Source organism: Trachypithecus francoisi, unplaced genomic scaffold (assembly GCF_009764315.1).
Source record: "Trachypithecus francoisi isolate TF-2019V2 unplaced genomic scaffold, Tfra_2.0 Lachesis_group15, whole genome shotgun sequence".
NCBI lineage: Eukaryota > Metazoa > Chordata > Mammalia > Primates > Cercopithecidae > Trachypithecus > Trachypithecus francoisi.
Genome location: NW_022681460.1, coordinates 9935770 through 9955061, shown reverse-complemented (window position 1 = coordinate 9955061; position 19292 = coordinate 9935770). Strand labels below are relative to the sequence as shown.

The following is a 19292-nucleotide window of genomic DNA, read 5'->3' as shown; positions in this document are numbered from 1 at the left end:
CCTTTTTTATTTAAAAAAAAAAAAAAAAGTAGTTAACATTAAAATACCCTGACAACCACAATAAAAAAAAAAAATAGTGAAATTCCGTGAAAATTTTCTTAGATATGTTAGGAGCGCTGATGAGGACTGCATTGCCGAGGGAGGAAGGCAGTGGTGGTGGTTGGGGAAGACTTTAAAGAGGGGCTGTTGACATTTGAACTAGGCCTTGCTGGGTGATGGGCAGGGAGGAATAGGAGGATGAGATTATAAGAAGAGGAAACTTTGTGTGTACAGGCATAGATTTTAAAAATTTCAAGAAGAATGTGAAAATTGGCAAGTAGTTCTGTTTCGCTGTCCACAGGGAACAATTTGGTAAGGAATACAGGTTAGGAGCTAGAAAGGGAGAGTGAGAAAGGAGGGTTTTAGAAAACAAGGAAAGCTGCTGAAGGTGACACCCCCAAGCTGTACTGTGGGAAGATGATCCCGAGTGCAGGCTGGACCAGAGGACAGGTGCTGCAGGGATGGAACCCTGAGCAGAGCCCAAGGCAATCATATAACTGGGAGGAGGGGGACACGTGAGTGTGTGTGTATGGTGGGGGAGTCAAGAAGCATCTGTTTATTTCACAAATATTTACTGAGCGCTTATAATGCACCAAGCACTGTACCAGAAGGTAGCAATACAAGAAAACAGACAAAACAACAGTCTGCCCTCATGAAACCTGAGTTGTAATAGAGGGACACAGATAAGATAAATAAATAAATAAATAAATAAAATGAATAAGTATAAATATAAATATATGATAAATGAATAAAAACATACCTATGTTAGATGACAATAAGTGCTTTGGAGACAAAGCAGGAAAGGCAGGAATGTGCTCATGTGTGCAGAGGTTGGAGTGGGTTGTTGACTGGTCAAAGTTCCCTGAAAATTCACAGAAAAGAGGCAGATGACCAGAAGAAAAGGTGTACTCATTTATTTAAGGTGTACAGGGGGCCTTCAGAATGAAGGTCCAAAGATGCAGGGGAAATTGCCTACTATTATGCTTAGGTTCAACAAAATATGGATAGCCATGTCCAAATAGGATTGGACCAAAAGGGTGTGATCTAATGCCGATACTGAGTGGGGAAACCCAGCAAGGCTGGTCGCTCTAGATTCTTCTTGGCCTCTCTGAGCAGCCTTTTTTCCTTCTGGGTAAGAGGCAAGTCCTTCTGTGGCATGGGGGATCTTAGGACTACAATCAACAAGGTAGAACAGGTGATTTCCTTATGGCCAGTTTTCACACAGACAAGTGAGGGAAAATCTCAGTGATATTTTTGTTTTATGACTGGCTTTGGGGAAAAGTGTTCTGGTTTCGATGGCTAGCCTGGCGGAGAATGCGACCGAGAGACAGGAGACTGCTTCTGAGGCCTCTATTTTGGTGTACTGTTTTCTGAGCCCCAACATCGGCAAAAGGGGTTCCAAGCCGAGGTGACCTAAGAGTACAGGCCTGAGGAGTGAGGGGTGTTCCCGCCATACTGAGGTTCTGAGTCTGGGCCCAGGACATGGTTGCACCGAAAGGTAGGGCAGGAAAGGGGAGCTGGTTTGGAGGGGACAGACTGAGTCTGGGGTCTAGCAGGCAGTTGAAACTGCTGGTGAGGGTATGAGGCCAGTCTGAATCCAAGCAGCCTGGCTTCGGACTCCTTGTTCCGGAGGAGGAACCGCAAGTCCTTCCAGGGTCTTGCTAAAGGCAGAACGTGGGCCGATAACGTGGGGGAGTGGGGGGACCGCGACCCGGCCCAGGGACGTCCTAGCGTCCTTGCGTGGACCCAGCAGCCTGGGCAGCCTGGGCGGGGAAAGTTCTGATCGAATTCTGCTGAATCGGCAGGAGCAATAAGTAAGTGGAAAAACCAGGATTCAAACCAACCACCAACACCCTTCCCTGGCGTTCAGACCGAGGGTAGGTGGGAAGGCCCTGGCGAAGGAGGTCTGCATCAGGCCTGGCTTTGAGGCGATCCCTTCTCACCCCAAACCTCCTGGATGCTGAACAAGTCCCTTCGCCTGCATGGGTTGCCCGGCTGCCCTCTGGGGAAAGTTGGGTGATCAAATCCCAGCTGTAGCTCTCGATGGGTCGACGGCGATGGCCAGCGCTGTGCTGGGAAAGGGTTGCCCCGCCTTGCCCTGCCCCACATGGGCGCAGGAGGCCTCTGCATGCGCAAGGGCCAAGGGCTGGAGGGGGGCTCTCCCGGGTACAGGCACTGGACCCGGGGCGCGCGCGTCCTTAGTCCCCGGGCTGCACTCCGGCCTGCTGAGAGATTGGGTCCCAGAAGTTCTGGGAGTGGTCGGGTGACCCTGGAACTTTCTTATTCTGCAGCCCGACCTGGGGCTGACTGCAGAGCAGGCTGCTGGCAGGGACCAAAAGGAGCTCCGCGCCAGGCCTGAGGTTGCGTCCGTCACTCGCGGTCCCAGGCCGAGTCCCTGGCGCTCCCTAGCGCGTAGTCAGGCCGCGTCGCCCGGGCCCCACCGCGCGCCCACCCAGCTGGGTGCGCCGGGCTCGCGGCCGTCCCTCCGGCGACCTGTGGCCCGGGGCTGCTGCGGGCGCCCGGGAAAGGGAGGCGGGGGGCAGGAGGAGCGGCAGCAGCCGGCACCGCGCCAGGGCGAGTGAGGCGGGTGGCGCGGGGGAGGCGGCGGAGTAGAGAGAGGCCGCCGGCTGGGCCCGCGGGTCACTTCGAGGCGCCGGCTGCGGGCGGCGGGCGGCGGGCGCACCATGCCGTCCTTCGACGAGGCGCTGCAGCGGGCGGGCGAGTTCGGGCGCTTCCAGAGGCGCGTGTTCCTGCTGCTGTGCCTGACGGGCATCACCTTCGCCTTCCTCTTCGTCGGCGTGGTCTTCCTGGGCACGCAGCCCGACCACTACTGGTGCCGCGGGCCAAGTGCCGCGGCGCTGGCTGAGCGATGCGGCTGGAGCCCGGAGGAGGAGTGGAACCGCACGGCACCCGTCTCCCGCGGCCCCGAGCCCCGCGAGCGCCGCGGCCGCTGCCAGCGCTACCTCCTGGAGGCGGCCAACTACAGCGCAGCCGCCACTAGCGCGCTCGGCTGCGCGGACCCACTCGCCGCCTTCCCCAACCGTTCGGCGCCCCTTGTGCCGTGCCGCGGCGGCTGGCGCTACGCCCAGGCCCACTCCACCATCGTCAGCGAGGTAAGGGTGCCCCGGCCCTTTGGAAGCCGGCGGGAGAGGACGATGCTGGCTCCCAGGCGGACACGCCTCGTGTGAGACGCTGGCCGCCGGGGGAGGTCGGTGGAGACGGGACCGGTCGGCTGCCTCTGGGGACAGGCAGGATTCAGCGCACCCTTGGAAGTGCCGCGTCGTAAATGCTGGGAAAAAGCCTTTCATTATTTGCCAGAGCCCGTGAGTTAATGCACAGATAGTTTGGTTTCGAGTGTGAACAAAAACTTTCATCGAAGCCGAGTTCTAGACGCCTGGCGCACGCCTGCTCAAGAAGTCAAAGATCCAGCACCGCGTCATCTTTGAGATGTGCGGGCGCGGTCATTGGAAATTACGGTTTGGCGCGCGATAGGGAACGTCAGTCTGTGGGGCGAGCGACCTTGGTATTTCCGAATTCGCTTGTGGTCTCCAGGGGCAAAGGATAGGGGGAACCAACGTTTGAAGGCAGCGGCAGCTTTTTCCATTTGCCCAGATGGTTACCCAAAATGCAAGGGGACAAAGGTCGAGGTTTTCCCGGGAAATGGTTTTGGTAAAATTGCTTTCGGGCCAAGAGCAACATCTGAGAGACGCTGGGAAAACTGAAGTACTGCATAAATTTTAGTTTGTTTCTGGTAGTACATCGCAGGAACACAGCGGGAGGGCCACAGCCTTCCAACGCAAATCCCCAAACCATTTACAGGTGGGGGCTGCTGCGGGAGGGGGGAGGGGTGGGCGGAGGCGATCCCCACAGTTTGGGCAGTCACTGCATTTGGAAGTTAGGGGAACTTCCTTCACCCTTGGCCTCAGTAATCTGTTTCTGCATCCTTGCTGAAATGGAAGATTGCCTCTCTGCGAGGTCCAGATATAGAGCAGAGTCACTTTGTAATAATCAGAACTCAGAAACGGCCTCAGCTGAGCATGGGTTGCAGGGATGAGCAGTTTTATTGAGCTTTGTCTACAATCACAGCTTAAGTTAATTTAAAAAAATGATTGAATGTGATCAGGTACATTAGGAAAAAAAGATTTGTCCTTTTTTGCGATAAACTTTTAAAAATGGCCTACTAGTGGGGAAAACACTGGGTTAGGAGGTAGGAGTGCCCTTCCTGCCGCTGTTGCTGTTGGTCTGGTGAGCTTATCTCACTGCAGCTGGGAGTGCCGGTGGTTGCAATTGTGTATGTTTTATAACACCATGTGCTGGTGTGTTAGCACAGTGGATGGCTCTATGCTAAGTGCTCCAGGGATAAAACCCCTGGCAGGACAGCCAGGCGATGTGTATATGTGTTTGGGATCTTTCTCTAATGTCATGTGCTGGTGTGTTAGCACAGTGGATGGCTCTATGCTAAGTGCTCCAGGGATAAAACTGCCTGGCAGGACGGCCAGGCAATGTGTATGTGTGTTCGGGGTGTTTCTGTAATGCTATAGACAAGTGTGTTAGCACACTGAGTGGCTCTATGCTGAGTTATCTCAGGATAAAACCCTCTGGCAGGACAACTAGGCAATACATGTGTGTTTGGGATCTTTAATTTCTACTTAATCCGTGGTAAGGCTGAGGACTACTTTATAATCGGTGATGGTCTTGTTAGGGATTTCACAGTCCAAGGGACAGGGCATGGACTTGGGTGAGAGAGGGCATTCTCTCTGCGAGTCACGTCTGTTAGGTGGCTCCTTCCACTCCACTCAGCAGCGCTGCCTAGTGCTTACTTCCCAAGTGAACCAGAAGACCCACATGGAGGGCAGACAGCTGATTTTTGAAGACATTTAAAGATGAAGAATAAAATGAGCCTCAAAAAGTGCTCAAGTGAGGTTTGCATGAGTGAGCATGATCCATGGACATCAAAGAAGACAGACATAAAAATCTGTAATTTAATGTTCCCACAGATACTTTGGAAGCATTCTGGGGTTGCAGGGTTACTAGCATTCTGGGGTTACAATAAGGTAATTTTATGAAGATCAGTGGCTCCTAAAATGCGGTGTGCAATGATGGAGGGTCAGGGGCTGGCTCAGTCGCCAGCTGGCTGTATGGCTTGGGTAAGTTACTCGCCCTCTCTGGGCTTTTTTCATCTGTAAAATTAGCCATTGGATTCAGCCCTTTACAATGCCCCAAATACCATCAGGGTCACCACCCGGTTACTGTTTGGTGTGCCCAGAACAATGATTTAAAAATCTTTAAGAAAGTAAAATGATATTAGGAATGTACCCCTTAAAACCTCAAAAAAGTTTTTGAAATATATTGGAGAGATTCTGGTTTTTTTTGTTTTGTTTTGTTTTGAGACAGAGTCTCGCTCTGTCTCCCAAGCTAGAGTGCAGTGGCTCACTGCAAGCTATGCCTCCTAGGTTCACTCCATTCTCCTGCCTCAGCCTCCTGAGTAGCTGGGACTGCAGGTGATCACCACCATGCCCGGCTAATTTTTTGTATTTTTAGTAGAGACGAGTTTTCACCATGTTAGCCAGGATGGTATCAATCTCCTGACCTCATGATCTGCCCGCCTCAGCCTCCCAAAGTGCTGGGATCACAGGTGTGAGCCACCGCGCCCGGCCTCTTTTTTAAATCGCAAATAGTTTTGTGCTTCTTTTGGTTTGTTTTTCACATTTGGATTCTCAAGAGGAAAACCCCCATCTATTCATAAAGTTCAAGTATCCAAAACAAGTCAGCCACTCTCTGAATTCTGCGTAGCTAATTTGCTGTCTTTGGTTCGACTAATTTTTTTCTTTCAAATTCTGTCTGATGAAAGGAACTGTAGTTACATCTTCCACTAACATTATGTATCCAGTGTATTTTTATAAACTTGAAGGCTAATGTATAAATCATGCAAAGGGGTGAATTGGGAGAGTTTACAAAGTGGGCGGGATGACCAGACTCCAGAATGCCTCCATATAGCTATAATATTTCATCCATGCACCATGGTGGGAGAGGAATCATTGTCCTGGCATTACAGAAGAGAAACCTGGGGACCTTCCAGGGTCCCATGCCATTTATGTAGCCAAAATGGATTCAAATCCGGGGGCCTTGATTGTAAGTCAGTCCACTTTCTTCCATAAAGTGGTCAAAATCCTTCAAACAAGTCAATGAAACGTGGTACTCAGATCTCTCACTGTTTATAACCTGCAGAAACCTTGTTGAAATTTTGTATTTATTTTCTTACTATCAAGGTCCCCCAATGGGCTATTTTATTTCATTTTATGGTGTCAGGATCCACAATCAGCCAGACTGGCAGAAGGGAAGGCTGTGCTTTCATTTGGTGGGAATGGTTCTCTAGCCTCCTGAGGTGCAAGTTGCAAAATAGTCATTTTAATCTCATACACCCTCTTCGCATCTTACAACTTGAGATCGTTCTAAGACACTAAGTCAGAAATCAGTGCCAAGTGCACAGCGCTTTATGGCCGACTCCCCATTCGTGTCTCCCACTCGAGGCAATGGATTTATCACCTACATTGAACTTCCTCAATGGAGACTTTTCCAATGTCTGAGTCTCGGTCTTATCTTGTTGTCAGATATTGGGCAGAATAAAATGCGATGTATTGCAGAGAAGCGAGTCTGACCCCCTGTCCCAAATATTTCAATTCACTGCCCAGGGAGTATCTTCAAGATTGATGTTAGGATTTTTCAATGCTTGCTAATATGCCATGGATGAAAAAAAAGAGCTTCGCCCTAGGCTATCACTCAGAGCAGGGCTTCAGAACACCTTTAAAAATAGACTGAATCACATTTGTTTTTCCTTTTCAGATCATTTTGACTTGGAATCACTTTTTCCCTTCCAGAGGACCTAGCTGAATCTATAAAAACTGATTCCATTGTTTGTTTTTAGTAGAAGAGTGCGTCTTTCCCATACTTTCTGAAACATCAACAATTCAACAAAAATTGTATTTTATGTTGACTCTTGTACCTCAAAGTACCTAGTCCTTTCTGCTGATGACAACAAAAGTGTTTTAATAGTGTAATAGGCTTTTTAAATTTTGTTTTTTGTTTATTTTTATTTTTATTTTTTGACAAAGTCTCGCTGTGTCGCCCAGCCTGGAGTGCAGTGGCGCAATCTCGACTCACTGCCTGCAACCTTGCCTCCCGGGTTCAAGCAATTCTCCTGCCTCAGCCTCCCGAGTAGATGGGATTACAGGTGTCCGCCACCCCGCCTGGCTAATTTTTGTATTTTTAGTAGAGACAGGAGTTCACCATATTGGCCAGGCTGGCCTGGAACTCCCGACCTCAGGTGATCTGCCCGCCTCGGCCTCCCAAAGTGCTGGGATTACAGGCATGAGCCACTGCACCTGGCCTAATTAGTTTATTTTTAAACGGAATGAAAGCAGGACTCAAGTGAACGAGTGAACAGCCACCCCACTAGGTGTCTGATTCTTGGTCTAGGCAGCAGAATGGCCAAACAGATTCATGCAGCAATGCTTTCTGGACCTCAGAACAAGGAAAATATTTAAAATAAAGATCTTCATTATGAGAGTATGCAAGTGTATCTCCCGCTCCTCTCTGGCAGCTGATATTTTGGAGTATCAACAGCAGTTCAGCTGAGGTTTATTTAGCATTTGTTATATTGTAGGCACTGGGCTAGGCTGGGGATAGAAAGATACATGAGTCTTTCTCCAAACAGTGTGAAGCTTGGCAGGGAAAATTGCAGAGATAATGTGATGACAGTGGCTGTGGGTGCGGTAAAGGGTACCACCCTCTGATGGGACAGAGGGGTGAACTGGGGCAGAAAGTACATTGACCTTAACCTCAGCCTCAGAGTACAAGGAGTCCAAGAGGAAAATATGAGGGAAAAGATGTTCCATTCTCACACTCTCTCATCTTCATTATTTCCTCTGCACCCATTTATTTTGTGCCTTCAGGGGCAGTGGTTGGTGCGCATTCTTGGGTCGCACATACAGGGTTTGGAATCAAAAGATGAGGGTTGGAGTTCAGGAATTTTCCTTTTTCACAAACATCTAGGGCCCTTTCAGATGGTCCATGGACCACACAGAGAGACGAGCTGGGTGTTTCTTAATGAGGAGCATGACGAGAATATAATGACTGGGAGAGAAGTGCTAGTTCCACCAAGCACACCCTGGAGACTCTTGGGGGGGACATTATCCCTTTATCCTCAGACAGGGATCCCAAATCTTATCAGGTGAAATGCTGCTGCTTATTTTCAGAAAGCTTTGAGCTCTCCAGGGATGGGCAACTGATGATAAAATCCTGGGATTAACTGGGGAGCGGGGAAGCCCACAGCTGAACCACATTTTCTGGGAATCTTGGTAAACCTCAGAAAGGAGCTTTGGGCAAAGGTAGGGGACTCCAACAGATGTTGTAGAGACATCTGTACTTTTGGACCCACGGGTTATTTTTGGCATTGGCATCTTAGTAGAGTGGAAAGAATACACATGTCCTTTGGTGTCAGATAAATCTTGTCCTAAATCCCAGCTCCTCTATTTATTAACCTGAAGGGCAAGTCAACTGAGCATCTGCCTGAGCCTCAGTTTCCTCAGCACTAGAACGGGTGCAAGAATGCCAGCCTTAGCAACTGGCTTGAAATATGCATGCAAAGTGCCTGCCATTGTGCCTAGTCATAGGTTGCGCTCAGTACGGTTGGTTCCTGTGAACACATAAAGACCCTTAAGCCAGGTGGGAGTTGGGAGGGAGGGAAGGAACAGGCTATGGGCCAGATTTGACCCTGGAGCTGTAAGTTCACTGATCCCTGGTCTAGCATAATAAATCACTGATAAATTTGTCTTAAATATAAATAGTCAAACCCTTGGCCAGGTGTGGTGGTTCATGCCTGTAATCCCAGGAGTCTGAGGCCAGCCTAGGCAACATAGTGAGACTCCATCTATACAAAGATTTTTTTTTTTTTTGAGACGGAGTCTCACTCTGTCACCCAGGCTGGAGTGCAGTGGCTGGATCTCAGCTCACTGCAAGCTCTGCCTCCCGGGTTTACACCATTCTCCTGCCTCAGCCTCCTCAGTAGCTGGGACTACAGGTGCCCGCCACCTTTCCTGGCTAGTTTTATTGTATTTTTTAGTAGAGATGGGGTTTCACCGGGTTAGCCAGGATGGTCTCGATCTCCTGACCTCGTGATCCGCCTGTCTCGGCCTCCCAAAGTGCTGGGATTACAGGCTTGAGCCACCGCGCCCGGCCTATACAAAGATATTTTAAAAATTAAAAAAAAAAATTAGCCGAGTGTGGTGATGCATGCCTGTAGTCCTATCTCCTCGGGAGGTTGAACCCAGGAGGTTGAACTATGCCACTGTACTCCAGCCTGGGTGACAGAGGAAGACTCTGTCTCTGAAAAATAAAATAAAGTATCTCGGACACTAATTTGCTCTAGAGGCTGAGAATACCAATACTTTCCCATGGACCCCACAGGTAGGTCATATTTCCCAGCTTCCCTTGAAGTTAGAGAAGCCACATGTCTGAGGCTTGGTCACCAATGTTGGGGAAGCAAATGTGGAACTGGAGCCAGAGCGACCTTTCTCCTGCAGTCCCTAGAGGATGGTGGAGTTCTTCCATGGAAGGATAGGGGTTCCTGGAAGCATGCAAGGAGGGCAGGAGCCCCATACCTCCCCTCCCCACCAATTCATCTGCACAGGAATATGGGATTGCGAATAAGAAATAAGCTTTATTGTGTTACGCAACTGCAACTTGGGAGATTGCTTGTTGCAGCTCTTACTGTTAGGCTGCTCTGACTCATACAGCATTTTAGTGTGCTTCCTGGTAGGGCACAGGTCACAAGGCTGCAGGCACCTGATAAAATGGTATGCAGGCTGGTGCCTCTAAGAGCATCCTCCCCTGGGTCTGGTACACAAGGTCTCCGTGCCTCCACCCCATGTCTCTGCCTATAGAGGCTTTTCCCTCTCTGGGGACCCGGGGCTTCCACTCTCCAGGAGGTCACCCTGGGACACGTGCCACAGCTGTCTTCCCCTTGGGCTCTTGTGTGCGCTATTTTCTTTCCTTTCCTCAAAATACCTGTCTTTCCTCGGCCGGGCACGGTGGCTCACACCTGTAATCCCAGCACTTTGGGAGGCAGAGGTGGGCAGATCATGAGGTCAGGAGATCGAGACCATCCTGGCTAACATCATGAAACCCCGTCTCTACTAAAAAAAAACAAAAACAATTTGTGGGGCGTGGTGGCGGGCATCTGCTGTCCCAGCTACTGGGGAGGCTGAGGCAGGAGAATGGAGTGAACCCAGGAGGCAGAGCTTGCAATGAGCCGAGATGGTGCCACTGCACTCCAGCCTGGGCGACAGAGCGAGACTGTGTCTCAAAACACAAAACAAAACAAAACAAAAAACAAACAAAAAAACCCTGTCTTTCCTCATGAGGCTGTTCCATTTTGTACCTTTACACACACCTATTCCAGAAACACCTGCCCCACTGCCACCTCCACCCAGGGCTGGGCTTGGCTTCGTTTCTCTGTCTAGCTGCCTTTGCTGTACTCATCTTGTGCTCACTGCCTCAGACTCTGGGGTGCTGGAGGCCGGCACTCTGTCCTCGGAGCCTAATGCAGTGTTTGGCAAATATTGGTTATTAAATTAATGAATGAATGAGAAAGGGATTCCTTGGCACATGTAATGCTTTTTATGACCATGACTAGGCCAACCCTGGAACTGGCTTTCAGAGATTAACCCAGGCCATCTACCGATGGTGTTGCTTCCTGTTGACCTCTAACACCAATTCCTTGTGTCATCCTTAGCCTTGCATCCACGAGGTGTGATCAGTCACAGGGTGAACAGTCATCGCGGCCATGGCCCCCCACAGACCTCTGAAGCAGGGGGAAAACACGCCTCCACTTCACTCGAGTCCTATCTGCTCATGGAGTCTGTGTCCGCAGAATCTTAATGTAAGGGATGTGACCTGGAACATGAAAGGAACAGGAAGGAATAGAACTGCTGGCTCTTTGGGGCCATAATTTTAATGTGCTGACGTCCATTGGGCCGAAGAGACTTTTCCTAGCTGTCCTGGCACTGCACAGTAGTCTGTGTCATCAGCCGAGCCTGCTCCAGGGCAGTTGGGCACAGGTGCAAGGCCCGGTGCAGTGAGGAGCACTGAGGGGCCTGGGCTGAGCAGCTCCCAGGGCGCAGCGCTGCCCACTTCATGGCTGTGGAGTGGGGAGCAAACACCACCTACCTTCCAAAACAGAATAAAACCTTTCCAACATTCTGCCCCAGTTTTCCCCCCACTCTTAAACCATAACCAAGAAAGGAAGTTTGTTTATATTCTGTGAGGAAAAAGCAAAGTTTTAATGGTCTTTGGTGTAGCTTTTTAAAGTGATAAATGACTGCTGAGCTTGTCAAATGATGGCTAATACTGTTTTATCTGGGTCAGGTCAGTAACAACTTTTTAAGGGTTACCATGCTCTTACTTCTCTTTGTGTTGGTAATTAAACAAAATAACTCTGCGGCTAGTACTTGTGTGATAATAGAGAAAATTAGTGAGGGGTGAAGTGTAGGGGCTTAGAAGAAAGTGAATAAATAAATGTGATTTACACAATTCTGGGGCAGGCATCTGTCCCACCTTCCTTAACATCTACTCTGGATCCTAGTGCCCTGTAGAGTCCAAGGAGGGGACTTGTCCTTGGCTGTGAGCATGGTGGAAACTGCTGGACAGAACAAGGATAGGCACAAGCCTGGACCTGAGAAACAAAAGCACCTACTCTGCTTTCAAACTCAGTTCTGGAAGGGCAGGTGACCTCTCTCATAGGATCGCTATAGGGCACCAGCCATGGAAATGACCAAGTGATAAGCAAGTCTTTCCATGTTAACAGAGACCACTGGTCCCAACATGGCAAAGTGTCTCAGAGGCCTTTCCCAGTTGCTGCGTCTGCCCAGCATACGCACAGGATGGCTCTGATTTCATGGCACTTCTGCCAACGGGAAGCTTTGGGCAACCGACGGCACAGAATGAAAGACAACATGTGTGTTTCCAGGCTAGTGGGGAGGGACGTCGTAAGCTGATGCTTCTGAGACAGAAACCGAAGGGACAAGGTGCCAGGAGCTCCTATACTAAAAACTGTTGATAGCACATTTGTGGGGATTAAGCGGTCATGGTGAAAACAGCCTGCACATTTAATATTGATGATGTTTTAAAAAGCAATCACTGCAAATATCTGTTGAGAAACGAATGCCTTTAATTGTTCACAAATGAATATTTTAATGCAAATACCCATAGAGAAGTTGCCTGGATAGTTAAAAACATTAACTATTCAAGGTAGAGGAGAAAATTAGATTGAAACTAATTCAGATTAATTTGGCATCAACTTTAAAAAAAATCAAATATATAAATGTCCAAGTTATTAGGGTGTAAGGAGGTGTTCCAGGAACCTTTCCCACAGAGGTTCTTGATCTTCCTGTGTGGCAGTTAGTGAGAAATTGTGTGACAAATTTATCACATCTTTTGTCAGCCCCTAGCATCCTTGTAAGATTGCTACAATTCCCTATCCAGTCTGTATCTAATAGAGCATACACAATAATTTTTATTTTAAATCCAACCAAGTTGAATACATTATAAAACCAAATAAAATTGTCTTTCTATTTATCAACTCCAGAGATCATTAGATAATAACAATTTATTGTTGCAAAGTTTTGTGAAAAAGTGATCAAATTTTAGATCCAAACTGGTTTAGTGTAGTGTATTGCTAAGGCAAATAGGTGGCTAAGAACGTAGACTTCCTAGTTTTGTGGATATAAGCAAATGGCTGAATTTGAGGGTTTCTGAGCTCTGGACTAGCCCAGTCCTGAGATTTCCCTGGTTTTAGGGGGAATACGTATGTAAATAAGGCATTCAAAGTGCTTGTCCTGTCGTCTGAGATATGGAAGTAGCTGGTGATGATCATAGATGCTGACAACAGATACTGAGGAAGTTGACTCAGAGAGGTAGCTTGGGCTTGGAAATTCAGGCAGATGGCAAGCCCCTAGGGCTGAGGGAAGTAGGCTTTAGGCAGGGCACCAAGATTCCAATACTAAGGATGTGGCCTGGGTCCACTCTCAGGAGCTGGTATAAACTGGAGCTTAGTAATGAAAACTAGGGAAAGGCCCAGGATAGAAGTCAGAGCTGCCTGATTTGGCAAGATTTCTCAAGCCCCCATGGATTCAGTTGTGATATAGAGTGAACGATGCCCCCCATCCAGGTGGCTCTGGGGACAAATGAGAAACATGCAGGAACTGCTGAGCATGTGGAAGGTTCTGGGCACATGCCAGTCCCCTCCTTCTTGCTCTTTGTCACTACCTGTAGTGCCCAAGTCCTCCCCTTGCCTGGTCTGGTCTGGGGTTGCTGGACGTAGACTCGCTCAGAACCCCACACTTCTTTCCAATTGCAGTCTGAGCAGAGGAACGCTGGGACAGAGCCCTGGACTTTCCTAAAACCAGGAAATCCCAGGACAGGACTAGATCAGAGCTCAGTGGGGGCTGAAGACTCAGCTGTGGGACTGCGGGACTTGAACTCCATCCCATGTTTTCTCATGAGCCTGGAAATCTTTCAATAAATATGGACAACAAAAGGTGCCCCAAAGGTGCCTTATGGTGGTTAGAAAGGCACCCATCTGGCTCATGCCTATATTCTAGTTGGGTCAATAAGACAAATTTGCCTTAGGTTGTTGGTGGGCAGTTGCAATGGTCCTATAGGCAATGAAAACATCAGATCACAGTTTGCTTGTGTTGCTACGAGAATCTGACCTCAAAGAAAATACTCCCCCATCCCAAATCCAAATCTATGAAATGAAGACACAGCAGTTATGGTGGGGGAGTTAATTATGAATGTTGAGCTTTAGGTTAGGGTTGAGGTAAATTTGGACTAAAGTGCTTTATATATTGAGCATTCCAATTCTCATAATATTGAATAGACACTAAAACTTAATTCATGAAAGTAGTCTAATATCCAATGGGAACAAAATGCCATGTTATAATATACTCCATTTATGCTTACAGTTATCAGTATTCATTTCCTGCTTAGAAACTTGTTTTCTTCCTTAATTACCAGAAAACATAGTACATTTAATAATCAATCATACTAAATTTAAAATTAGGGAAAGAGAGCTTATGGTGTTCAGCAAAAAGGGATATATCAAAAAAAGACATCTTAGCATCTGGATTTTTTGGCCAAAAGGAGACCCTGCAGTTTCATTAATGGTCTACATCAAACAGGCTATGTTATGAAGCAATAGAAAGCTGTAATTAAATCTAGCCTTATGGATTTGATACGTCACAAAACCAGGAGATAAAAGCAACAGAAAATCGGTGATAGGGTTGAAATCCAACCTTGTTCAAGAAGCAGTCACAATGGACGCTGCTGACCTATATTCTATATACTCTGCATTTCAACAGGTAGTCTATGTTTGAACAGTGATTTTTTTTATATGTGAAGATTTTCTGTAAAGAACTGTAATAACATTTGTAAACAGAGTCTAAGAAAGATTAATTATGACTCCTTTTTTGGACTTCACATTGGTACAACATGACCTTTAACTCATTATCTTATTACAACTATTAGAGGAATTGTAAAAACGTTATTTCATATACTTTTCAAGTATTTATAATCATAGTATTCTTTTTATAATAGTTTTCAATTCCTATTTGATAGCATGCTATACAATTATTTTTCCTTACTAAACTTTCATAGACAGTTCACTTAAATGATTTTTCTTTTTTTAAACCATACAACCTGTCAAAGTATAAAAGATAAATACAAGCGACTGGGCGCAGTGGCTCATGCCTGTAATCCCAGCACTTTGGGAGGCCGAAGTGGGTGGATCACCTGAGGTCAGGAGTTTGAGACCAGCCTGGACAACATGGTGAAACCCTGTCTCTACTAAAAATACAAAAATTAGTCAGCCGTGGTAGCAGGCTCCTGTAATCCCAGCTACTCAGGAGGCTGAGGCAGGAGAATCGCTTGAACCGAAGAGGTGGAGGTTGCAGTGAGCCGAAACCACACCATTGCACTCCAGCCTGAGCAACAAGAGCAAGACTCTGTCTTAAAAAAAAAGATATATACAAGCTACAAATTATTTGAATTACTCTATATTGATCTCCCTTTTCATTCTCTCAGTCTCTTTTTATTAAACCTCTTTCCCTTAAGAAAATAAACAAACAACAACTACTAGAAAAGCTTCCAAGTCCAGCATTAGTCAAATTGAAGTACTCTCCTGACCCAGAAAACATCATCCAAAAAAGTACATTTCAAGGCCACCTTTCCTAAACCAGTCTCAGGAAGGTCCATGCTCTATTTCCCTTTGCAAAAGCATTTAAGTTAATGCTGATATAAGATTTGTATTTATTAACTTCCCCTCCCCCTGCAAAATGTAGTCTTTTTACCTTAACCTATCATTGACTTGGTGACAAAATATAGGGTGATCATGGAGCTGGGAACCATGTTCCTCTTTGTCATCAGTTAAAGGGAAGAAGAGGCAAAGGGAGTTATTCTAACATTTATATGGAAGAATAAAGGCCCAGAAGCAGGTAAATCATTTTTTTTTTTTTTTTTTTGTTTTGTTTTGTTTCATTTTTCTTTTTTTCCTTTTTTGTTTTTTGTTTTTTTTTTTTTTTCTTTTTTTATTTTTATTATACTTTAAGTTCTAGGGTACATGTGCATAACATTTATATCATGTATAACTCCCCAATGCAATCCCTCCCTCCTCCCCCCTCCCCATGATAGGCCCCAGTGTGTGATGTTCCCCTTCCCGAGTCCAAGTGATCTCATTGTTCAGTTCCCACCTATGAGTGAGAACATGCGGTGTTTGGTTTTCTCTTCTTGTGATAGTTTGCTAAGAATGATGGTTTCCAGCTGCATCCATGTCCCTACAAAGGACGCAAACTCATCCTTTTTGATGGCTGCATAGTATTCCATGGTGTATATGTGCCACATTTTCTTAATCCAGTCTGTCACAGATGGACATTTGGGTTGATTCCAAGTCTTTGCTATTGTGAATAGTGCCGCAATAAACATACGTGTGCATGTGTCTTTGTAGTAGAGTAATTTATAATCCTTTGGGTATATACCCAGTAGTGGGATGGCTGGGTCATATGGTACATCTAGTTCTAGATCCTTGAGGAATCGCCATACTGTTTTCCATAATGGTTGAACTAGTTTACAATCCCACCAACAGTGTAAAAGTGTTCCTATTTCTCCACATCCTCTCCAACATCTATTGTTTCCTGACTTCTTAATGATTGCCATTCTAACTGGTGTGAGATGGTATCTCATTGTGGTTTTGATTTGCATTTCTCTGATGGCGAGTGATGACGAGCATTTTTTCATGTGTCTGTTGGCTGTATGGATGTCTTCTTTTGAGAAATGTCTGTTCATATCCTTTCCCCACTTTTTGATGGGGTTGTTTGTTTTTTTCTTGTATATTTGTTTGAGTTCTTTGTAGATTCTGGATATTAGCCCTTTGTCAGATGAGTAGGTTGCAAAAATTTTCTCCCATTCTGTAGGTTGCCTGTTCACTCTGATGGTAGTTTCTTTTGCTGTGCAAAAGCTCTTTAGTTTAATGAGATCCCATTTGTCAATTTTGGCTTTTGCTGCCGTTGCTTTTGGTGTTTTAGACATGAAGTCCTTGCCCATGCCTATGTCCTGAATGGTACTACCTAGATTTTCTTCTAGGGTTTTTATGGTATTAGGTCTAACATTTAAGTCTCTAATCCATCTTGAATTAATTTTCGTATAAGGGGTAAGGAAAGGATCCAGTTTCAGCTTTCTACTTGTGGCTAGCCAATTTTCCCAGCACCAGGTAAATCATTTTAAAAGAGGGGGTAGGGAGTAGGAGGAGGGCTTCCTCTACCAGAAATTAAAGTGAAATTCTAAGCCAAAGTAATCAGAACACATGGTATTGGAACAAGACCAGACAAGTGGACCAATGGACAGATCAGAGCGCTCAGAAACTGACTTCACCCAGGGGAACATCATATAGAGTAAGGATGGCCCCATACGTCCACGGGGAGAGGATGGATTGTTGGCTAACTGGTGTTGAGAAAAGTAATGACTCGTCGGATATGGAGAATAATCAATCCACCTATCCCCACGTACAAAAGTGGACTCGAAGGGGGTTGAAGACTTAAATGTCAAAGTAAACGGTAATATTAATGAAGGAACATATAGAGAAACATGACAAGGTCAGGGAAAGACTTTTAAAGAAAAGTATAAGCCAAAAATGGATTATCTAGATTAGATCAGATTTCTGTCTCATGACAGATACCATTAGCAGAGTTAATTGGATGCGACGGTGATACTGAGTAGAGCCATACTACTCTAATCAGGGTCATTATGGGAGTTATACAATGCATACCAAAGGCTTCAGTAATGTTCACTGTGTGCTCAACACTGCTATAGATACTTGACATCTGTTCAACTCAATCCTACCCACTTGATGAGGTAAGTGCCATTTTCGTAGATATTTTTTAGAGGAGGAAGGAAGATACAGAGAGATTAAATAACTTGTCCAGAATCTGGAGCTGCAGGATAGGAGAGTTGGAAAAGAAATTGCAATGTCTGAACCAACAAGTAATTAACTGACATCTCTAGAATAGGAAAAGAAGTTCTGTAAATCAACAAGTAAAAGATAGCAAGTCTTGCAGAGGAATCAAAAAAGGATAGAGATAGTTTTCATGAGAAGAAACTTCTCGAAAAGACCACTAAGCACATGAAGAAATGCGTGTGTCTGGGGAGTTTTCCCTTTCTAATACTAGGTCAGCTTCTGTCTGGTAACTTGAGAGTACAATGGAACATCATTTAAAGTGACCTGTGGCATACACCTGTGCCTCACAGGCTAAATACATCCTAAGTGTGCTAATACTGCAGATACTTTGATCCCCTTAGGACAGTTGACCCAAGCCTTCCCAGGAGCTGTTTACCTGTGGGTGTCACCTGGCTGCAAAACGGGGATGAACAATGCACAGATTTCAGGGCTCACCCAGGGATGCTGCGACCCCAGAACACGTCACATGGAAGATGCCTCTCAGTTTCCATCTGAAAAACCTGGTATTAATCTGATAATTCAATCACCAAATTTAGTAGTTGCATTCCCAGATTTTCTTTTGGATAATGCACAGTTTGTAGGATGCTTTTATGTGTTCTCAGGTTCAGAATTTCAGGGATTGCTTCTGTCTTCAAGGAGCACATCAGCTTCCTGGTTAGGAAGAGAAGGTAGCAGACGTGTCCAAAACCCTCTGCGGGACTCTGCTCTGGCGGCTTTTTCTTTTCTTTCTTTCTTTTTTTTTTTTTTTGAGACGGAGTCTCGCTCTGTCGCCCAGGCTGGAGTGCAGTGGCGCGGTCTCAGCTCACTGCAAGCTCCGCCTCCCGGATTCACGCCAATTCTCCTGCCTCAGCCTTGCAAGTAGCTGGCACTACAGGTGCCCGCCACCATGCCTGGCTATTTTTTTTTTCTTTGTAGTTTTAGTAGAGACGGGATTTCACCGTGTTAACCAGGATGGTCTCGATCTCCTGACCTCGTGATCCCCCCGTCTCGGCCTCCCAAAGTGCTGGGATTACAGGCGTGAGCCACCGCACCGGGCCTGCTCTGGTGGTTTTCTGGGTAGGCGCAGGCTTGCCTGAAACCAAACGCTCTGGCCTCTTACCACTTTCCTTTCTAGGTCACCCTTTCCGTTTGTCTTTTTGGTTCTTTAGCATGGTAGTGTCTCCATGTGAGTTTCCAGGGAAGCAGAGGCTGAAGCGAGGGCGTGGAAGCTGTTTCATGCGTTAGACTCTCCGGGGAACCGCCACAGAGAGGGGACTGAGCGGCACCGCGGGATGTCCAGAGAGGCCGGGCCCCAGTGGGTGGGGGCAGGCCAGACAGTGCAGTGGGGGAGAGGAGGAAAACTCCAAGGCATGAGCCTTCTGGCATTGGGGGTTCCCCCACGCTCCGGCGCCCGGAGGGGACCCAGGAGGCCCCAGCGTGGAATCCTGCGCCCAGGAGCAGTGGGGCAGGAGGTCCGAGCTCGAGGTGGTGCCGGCAGCGGGGCGCTCAGAGCTCCGACAGGGCTGGGCCGGGCCAGGGAGCCAGAGAACGTCCCATCCAGGGACTCAGGGATCCTTCACTCCTGCCAGGGTCTCCTTTGGGCCGACGGAGACGGAGATATCTCTAACTGAGCGCAGGCAGCCCTGGAGCCCGCTGAGAGCTGAGGCTAGGTTGGGCTTCCGGGGGCGCAGGCAGCTGTATCAGGCGGACA

General features: G+C 47.1%; 1 protein-coding gene across 1 annotated transcript in view; it reads left to right on the top strand.

Moving 5' to 3' along the window:
• The first annotated feature begins 1029 nt into the window (after positions 1–1029).
• Positions 1030–19292, top strand: part of SLC22A3 (solute carrier family 22 member 3) — a 110166-nt gene continuing 91903 nt past the window's right edge. Inside the window, exon 1 of the mRNA XM_033234284.1 lies at positions 1030–3152. Within this exon, the coding sequence (XP_033090175.1) occupies positions 2724–3152 (429 nt within the window). The 5' untranslated portion in view covers positions 1030–2723. The remainder of the gene's footprint in view (positions 3153–19292) is intronic.